Source organism: Pseudophryne corroboree, chromosome 4 (assembly GCF_028390025.1).
Source record: "Pseudophryne corroboree isolate aPseCor3 chromosome 4, aPseCor3.hap2, whole genome shotgun sequence".
Lineage (NCBI taxonomy): Eukaryota > Metazoa > Chordata > Amphibia > Anura > Myobatrachidae > Pseudophryne > Pseudophryne corroboree.
The window spans coordinates 164018154-164026608 of record NC_086447.1 but is presented as its reverse complement, the minus strand read 5'-3'; the positions used below and the strand labels follow the sequence as shown (position 1 = coordinate 164026608).

The window sequence follows — 8455 nt, the reverse complement described above, 5'->3', positions numbered from 1 at the left end:
GCAGGCGAAAATTTACGGGAAAAGTAAGCACAGGGATGAAGGCGATTATCTGACACTCCCATCTGAGAAAGCACTGCCCCAATACCCATCTCAGAGGCATCCACCTCCACCACAAAAGGACGCTCTGGATCTGGGTGTCGCAGCACCTTGGCCGAAACAAATGCCCTTTTGAGACGGGCAAAAGCCGCTTTAGCCTCACAAGACCAGTGAGCAACATCCGCCCCTTTCTTAGTGAGTGCCACCAAGGGCGCCACTATAGACGAAAATCCAGCGATAAATCGTCTATAAAAATTCGCAAAGCCCAGGAAACGCTGAAGCGCCTTCAAACTAGTGGGCTGCACCCAATCCAGGACTGCCTGTACCTTGGAACCCTCCATTTGGAAACCTTCTGGGGAGATAATATATCCTAGAAATGCGATTTGCTGAACTTCAAATTCGCACTTCTCCAGCTTCGCCCCAAGCCGGTGGTCTCTGAGTTTCTGGAGGACTAAGCGTACATGCTTCCGATGTTCCTCCAGGGAATGGGAGAAGATTAGGATGTCATCTAAGTATACAACTAAGAATCTATCCAAATATTCCCTGAGCACATCATTCATGAAATCCTGGAAGACTGCCGGGGCATTACAGAGCCCAAAAGGCATCACCAAATATTCATAATGCCCCGAGTGGGTATTAAAGGCAGTCTTCCATTCATCCCCCTCTCTTATTCGGATTAGATTGTACGCACCGCGTAGGTCAATCTTAGAAAAAATGGTGGCAGTACGAAGCTGGTCAAACAAGACCGAAATGAGAGGCAGTGGGTATGAGTTTTTAATCGTGATACGGTTCAATTCCCTGAAGTCGATGCAGGGTCGCAACGAACCGTCCTTTTTACCCACGAAGAAGAACCCCGACCCAACTGGAGACTGTGAAGGTCTGATAAATCCCTTAGCCAAGTTCTCCTGAATGTACTCTGCCATAGCCTGAGTCTCAGGACGTGACAGGGAGTACAACCTGCTCTTGGGAAGCTTAGCATTTGGCAACAAATCAATGGCACAGTCATAGGAGCGATGGGGAGGTAGTACCTCTGCAACTTTTTTGGAGAACACGTCCGCAAAATCTGCATAACACCCTGGCAATCCTGGCAAACTTAGCTGCGAGAACCTGACTGGAAGGCTCAAGCAACTCCTGAAACAATCAGTACTCCAACTAAGAATCTCCCCAGAGACCCAGTCAAATTGAGGATTGTGGGCCCTTAACCAGGGTAACCCCAACACCAATGGGGCAAAAGTACAGACAGTCACATAAAAGGACAATTTTTCAGAGTGTGTGGCTCCAATAAACAAAGAAATCTGGCTAGTGCAAGAGGTAATTTTACCTTGGGATAATGGTTCCCCGTTTAACCCACAAATCTCAATTTCCGATGCCAAGGGTACTAAGGGAACAGAGTGTTTCAGGGCGAATTGGCGGTCCATAAAAACCCCGTCGGCCCCACTGTCCACAAAGGCCTCAGTCTTGACAGTTTGACCGAGGATCTTCAAGGTCACCGGAATGATAAAAGTCTTCTTGGGAAATTCTGACTTCTGGCCTGACAGGATATTTCCCATCACCCTCAGGCCCTGAAGTTTTCCGGCTTTTCTGGGCATGATACTACCACATGACCTTTATTCCCACAGTACAAACACAACCCCTGCTGTCTCCTCCGCATCTTCTCACGCGAGGAGAGGCGGGTAGCCCCAATCTGCATAGACTCCTCGGAAAATTCCTCAGAGTCTGAGGTTCCCTTGGGAAGGAAGGAAATCTCAGTCTCCCTTTCAAGCCTACGCTCTCTCAGCCGTCTATCCACCCGGATGGATAACTGCATGAGCTGATCCAAGCTATCAGGCAAGGGATGTTGTACCAGTTGGTCCTTTATCTGGTTAGAAAGACCTCTTCGGTACTGGTGTCTCAGGGCTGGGTCATTCCACTGGGTATCATGGGCCAACCTCCGAAACTCCGTACAGTAAACCTCAACTGGCCTTCGCCCTTGCTTAAGGATCGAAATCTGAGCCTCGGCTGAGGCCGTCTTGTCAGGGTCATCATACAACATGCCCAGTGCCGTAAAAAAAGCATCAACACTTTTAAGCGACGGACAGTCAGGCTGCAACCCATATGCCCAGACCTGTGGGTCTCCTTGTAGCAAGGAAATCACTATGCCCACCCGCTGAATCTCCGACCCAGAAGACTGAGGCCTAAGCCGGAAGTATAGCTTGCAGCTCTCCTTGAAACAAAAGAACTGCGAGCGATCTCCAGAAAAACGATCCGGGAGATTTACTTTCGGCTCCTTAACCCCTGCAGGTGCTGCTGCTGCGGGAGCTCCGCCAGCAGCCTGGGAGGTGTGCATTTTAATGGACAAATCATTAAATTTTTGAGTCAGGACCTGCACCTGATCAACCACCTGTTGCAACGTATTTTGAGGGGTATGCTCCATATTCCCACAAAATTTCAACAGGAGTATTGGGCTGCTGAATATGTTATGCACACCAGTGCCTGCAGGAAAGTACTGGTGTCAGGACTGTTATGCACTCCAGTGCCTGCAGGAATGTACTGGTGTTTGAACTGTTATGCAAAACACATGGACTCACAGACAGACTAGGGAATATGACATAACGTACACAGAAGGTGGAAGGGTAACAAAATACACACAACGTGAACAGAGAAGCCCAGAGGCTAAGGAACAGGGTATCTCCCTTGTATTAGAACTGCTCAGATGTGAAAAGCAAGATGTTGTGTTTTTAATACATAGAAAACCCCAAATGCTGTTGCTAAGGGCAACAGCAAAACCCTAAAGGGTTACCAACGGGTGTGGCAGTAAACTCCTTGGTCAGAGATGGAATGATAGACACAAGGAGATTCTCCACAATCCTAATTCTCACTTGCAGTGCACAGGTTCGGTTTACTGCCACTAAACTGACCCCTGACACCTAGCACAGTGAGACAGGATTAGACAGGCAAGTCTTAGAATACAGCCGCAAACTTGCTAAGTTCACAGAGTAGTAACAGAACCCCAGCAAGCTGAACGACTGACTCCAGTCTTACTGCTAGGTCTGGATTGGCAGAGTGTAATACCAAATCCCCAGGCCTATTTGCAGTAAGCAACAAACAAATACAAAGCTACACAGTACTGGCTAATTTTCAGAAACTGACTAACCAACAAAGATTCAGCAGCATCTGCTTACCCTGAAAAGAGGCCTTATAAAGCAGGTGCTGTCCACGCCCCACTCAGACCTCACAGACTGTGAGCACAAAAACCAGCACCGGATCCCCTGCCATGCACAGAGCCTATAACCACTGCACAGCAAAAGACCCGAACCGGAGTATCAGCTGCGCTCAGGTTACTCCGCTAGCACTTGTCTCCCGGTTGCCATGACGACGTGGCAGCACAGGGCAGGAGACCCTAACAGTATCTTGATAAGAAATGTTAAATTTATTTCAAGGATTGTTGTGCAAAGTAGTGCTGTTCTTGCCTGTACTAGCTACTAAAGGGATAACTTTGGTTGTTGTGTTGTACTGTTTTTTTTTCCAATTTTGCTTAATTTTTTTAAAGGTGTTTGTGATGTGTTTGATGCTCTGAGTATATTTTTTTTTTAAATTTATATTAAAATGTTTATAAAATATGTAGGTTTCTAACTTTTAAATTTTTTATACCCTTTTTGTTATCATTTTCATTTTGATCCGGAATTGAACACAGAAAATATGTCTTATGCTCCTGCAGTAAGTTGACACACCCTTTTTTTAAAAATGTTTTGTTGTATATTTTTTGAGGTTTGCTTTTGTCTTATTCAACATATCTGTTATATTTTTTTTAAAGTGTGTGATGTCAGTGTTTATCACAGCAGAAGCCCTACCTCCCCAACCCACGGCAGCACTCCCACCCCAACCGCCAGCCCCACAACCACAACCGGCTCCTCATCAACCAAGGCAACGGAGGCGTGCTAGGCCACCAATTTTCCAACCCCGTGTCCTACTTTTTGGGATGCCAGATGATGTTGTTGTGCGTAGATACAGGCGGCCACCACATCTAATCCTAGACACTCTCTCCATAATAGAGAGTGATCTGGAGTCTTCAATTCGGTATCCTACAGCAATACCACCATTGACACAATTCCTTGCTGTGTTACATTTTTTGGCTACAGGCTCTTATCAGCATGTGGTTGGAGACCTGGCTGGCATGTCGCAGGGCCAGTTCAGTAAGGTCCTGCGGCGTGTCTGCCAGGCTTTCCTAAAGCGTGTGAAGCAATTTATTGCTATGCCTTTGGATGTTGGTGCCCTAGATGTGGTGAAGCGGCAATTTGAGGAAGGTGGTAGTCGCTTCCCACATGTTATTGGGGTTGTGGATGGCACACATGTAGCTATTCAGCCACCAAGACATAATGAAGAAATTTTTAGAAACAGGAAACTGTTTCATTCTCTGAATGTAATGGTTGTTTGTGGGCCATCCCTCCAGATCCTTTCCCTGAATGCAAAGTTTCCCGGAAACTCCCATGATGCGTATGTCATTAGACAATCAGGGATATGGCACAGATTAAGATCAAGTCAACGAGCAGACATGTGGTTATTGGGTGAGTTGGCCCACTATTTTTGGCCTGAAATTACTAATTTATTAAAAATATACTCTTTCTAATTTGTTATTCTCATCAAACAGGAGACCGTGGATATCCTTGCACCCCCTGGCTCATGACTCCTTACCGTAATCCCAGGCCAGGACCACAGACGGCATTTAACTCCGCGCTTACTGCAACTAGGCAGCTGGTGGAGCGCACAATTGGGGTCCTTAAAGGCCGGTTTCGTGTGCTCCACCGCACTGGTGGCGACATCATGTATTCGCCGGAGATGGCAAGTAAACTAGTGGTCCTGTGCGCTATACTACACAACATCGCGGTAAGGAGTAGCGTAGAGCTTCCTCAGACAGAGGAATTGCCTGATGAGGAGCCAGGGGTTGTCCGACACTTCGGTGGGGGGAGTGTTACACGGAGGGGGAGCGAAGTCAGGGCAAGCATTGTTGCAGAATATTTCAGGTATAGTTTTTTGTAATTATTTTTTTATTCTAACACAAAAAACACAGTATGCTTATGTTCATTTTTTAATGTTGTATTTTTTTAAGCTATTGTAAGGTCATTGTGTAATTATTTTGGTGTGTGTGAATCTTTTTGTTTTTTATTTAAAAATATCCGTAAACAGGTTAAGCTTACAATGTGTTATTTGCAAATATAATAATGTTATGTTGCTAAATAGTGTCCTTATTTGTTTTCTTACCTAAAAACATGTTTTTTAAAACAAACACACAAACAAATGAAAATGAATGTTGACCACTTTGTGACTGTCTAGCTGAATGATCACACAAACTGTGGTGAGTACACAGATCTTTTTCGAAATTTATACTAAACTGTGTGTGTGTCTGTGTCTGTGTTTGTGTTGGGGTTGTATTTTTTTTTTTTTTTATTCCTTCTGCGACTGCGTATTTCCGCTCGTGCGATTTAACACTCTGCTCTTCCCAGCATTGCAAAGATCAATAAAGTTATTAGAAATGACAGCATAGATTTTGGACCAATCACATGCTAACAGACACTATAAATATATGCCCAAATAAGGAAAACGCCATTGCCATGATGCGTGCGGCACCTTTCACCAGGCGGGAGCTCCGCGTCCTGGTTGCGGTGATGGACCGCCGCGTAGGCCGCATTGGGCGCTTCATCCCAAATCGGGTTAAGCGCGAGGCCTACGCGGAGGTCCGCCACCTACTGCGGTCTCGCGTCCGCAGCAGGCAGACAATCATCCAGCTGGAGAGGAGATGGAGTGATCTCCGCAGGAGGACTCCAGAACTGTTGGCGGAGATCCGCCAGCAAATCAGGGAAATGCATGCACGCAGTAAGTTACATTACATAAGATTATTAGCATAAAATTAGCAAATTTACACTAAGTGGTAGGCTAATAGCAACACTGAGTGAACAAATTTAAAAAATAGGACAGTGTGTGTGGTTAGGGCAAACAGTACTGACTGTGTCAAAGTGTTACCAAACAAGTGCATGTTGTACAGAATGAATACCCAGGCAGGAAACTGTACACAAAAACTTGATCAGTGGTGTCTATATAATAAGGTGGCTTGAATAGTGATCTGGTGATGTTGCCTAGACCAATCAATATGACTCAATGGAATAGATTAAGGAATGAGCGTCCAAATATTTTTGATGAAACATTTTGGTTGGTGGGGCCAACATGAAGAGGATTGTAAAATGTGTTGTTTAAAACCAAAAAAAAAAAGCGTTTTTTACATGGAACAGAACAGTGTAATTTACAAATGTTTAGTATGTTATTTAACATGCAAATAAAATTTACACACAAATATCATTATAGGACGACCACAACGGCAAAGACAGCCAGTGAGCCCACATCAGGCAGCTTCTCAGCCCCCTTCCCCTTCTCACTCCCCCTCCACTTCCCAGTCCCCCTCCCCTTCTCACTCCCCCTCCACTTCCCAGTCCCCCTCCCCTTCTCACTCCCCCTCCACTTCCCACTCCCCCTCAGCTTCCCACTCCCCCTCAGCTTCCCAGGCACCCTCAGCTTCCCAGGCCCACTCCCCTTTCCACTCCCCTTCTCAGCCCACCTCTCATTCTCTTTCTGTGACCCCTTCTCCTCCTTCCCAGTCCCCTTCTCCTTCTACTTCCAACTCCCCTTCTCAGCCCCCCTCACCCTCTATTGGCCTAACATTCTCTCCGCCCCCCTCGCCCTCTCAATCAGACCCACCCTCAGAAATTAGTTTCCCAAACCCTCCTCCTTACCCCATCTCTCCTCCTTCCCCAAACCCTCCTCCTTCACCCATCCAGCCTCCTTCCCCCATCCCTCCTCCTTCACCAATCCCTCCTCCTTCACCCATCCAGCTGCCTTCACCACCCACAGAATGGGCAGAAGAAGCCCCTGATGGGGTCAGTGATGACACTAATGTTGCTGAGGAAAGTAAGTGTTTTTACATTTCAGTTCAAAATATGACCTACTTACACTTACAATGTACAAACATGCACTGTTGTACTGTTTTAAATCAGCTAGCAAGGTACACATTTTCATTAATTATTGATGGTGTGCATGTTGCATTGATATTTTTTAGAGTATCATTATATGTAGTGTTTATGTGTGCAATGTGTTGTGTGTCCACTCTAGGTCGACACTAATTAGTTTGACAGGGTTGCCAGGACTACATAGTTTAATATGTGTTTATTTTTAACAAAAACATTTATAGCTGAGTGCAGTTTAGTATGTTGTTAGTCTTTAACACTTGTGCCTCTCTATTCATAATGTTTGCACTTTCAAAACACATGCTTCACTTTGTTAGCAAGCAGAACAACACAATGATTTGTGGTGTTAAAGTTACACTCACAAAATGATAATTTGTAACAATTAAACCTGTTTTTCCTTATTTTGGAAACTGGATTTACATGGATTGTGGGCATGCTAGGATATGTAGTCCTTCTGAAGATGTTGATATGCAGTGTGATCATGCAGGACCAAACCTCCTTAAATTTAATTCACTTCAGTCCAGATGTGAATGAATGGCAACATGGTGTTACATTTACTAAGATGGTAGTTATCTTTAACATGGGATGTTGACCATAGCAAGCAATAATATTCTAAATTAAATTGTTATGCCCACTTTTACAAGATAACATGTTTAATTTGTTTGTTTGCTATGGTCTACTTCCCATCTTAAATTGAACTCCCGTAGTAGAAAATGGACAACATGGTGTGGTTCACTTTCTAGTTTTAAAAAAAAACATTGCTGAGCAGGATTGTGTATTATGCTACTGATTTATCCTTAAAGCAGCCATGATGTAGTCACTTAGGCATTAAAGCAGGCCTGTCCAAACTGCGGCCCTCATGCTGGAGAAAAAATACACATCCCAGCATGCCCTGACACAGATTTTGCATTATCTGACCACAAAACTGGGAAAAGGCATGCTGGGCGATGTAGTTTCACAACAGCTGGAGGCCAGCAGTTTTGACATGCCTGCATTTAAGTGTGCTTTGTGCCTTTCTTGGATAATAAGTAATGTAATTCAGTTATTAATGTTTCTGTTGCTTCTTAATTTCAGATGTTGCAGTTGGAGAAACTACAAGTTTAGGAGGCATTATTGCCAGAATGCGCCAACACCTGCATGGTGTTGTCATGTGTCTGGATGAATTGCAAAAATTTGCTTGATTTTCTTTGTTTTAAAAAAAAATAATGTTTTTAAAAATAAAAAAAATAAAAAAAAAATGATTCAAGTTAACCGGGTGTTGTGCTTATTAATGCAAAAAAGGATCAGCAGAATGGCAGGCAGAAATAGTTTACATTAAACATTACTCACATGTAACGTAAGTTTAGAATTAAAAAATTAGTTAGGAGATTATTGTGTTAATAAACATGTAAACACCTTCATTCACAAACAACATCTTTTAAAAAAGA

General features: G+C 44.2%; 1 protein-coding gene across 1 annotated transcript; it reads left to right on the top strand.

Annotated features, from left to right (window-relative positions):
- The first annotated feature begins 4044 nt into the window (after nt 1–4044).
- Nucleotides 4045–5369, top strand: LOC134911208 (putative nuclease HARBI1). The gene is made up of 3 exons (XM_063919521.1): nt 4045–4580; nt 4664–5036; nt 5347–5369. The coding sequence occupies exons 1-3, from the start codon at nt 4190–4192 to the stop codon at nt 5348–5350; spliced, it is 768 nt and encodes a 255-aa protein (XP_063775591.1). The 5' UTR covers nt 4045–4189; the 3' UTR covers nt 5351–5369.
- The last annotated feature ends 3086 nt before the right edge of the window (nt 5370–8455 follow it).

Excerpts from the sequence above, each read along its gene's own strand:
- LOC134911208 (XM_063919521.1), top strand. The coding sequence starts at position 4,190 with ATGTCGCAGGGCCAGTTCAGTAAGGTCCTGCGGCGTGTCTGCCAGGCT. Across the intron at positions 4,581-4,663 it reads AGCAGACATGTGGTTATTGG|GAGACCGTGGATATCCTTGC; the intron begins GTGAGTTGGCCC and ends CTCATCAAACAG.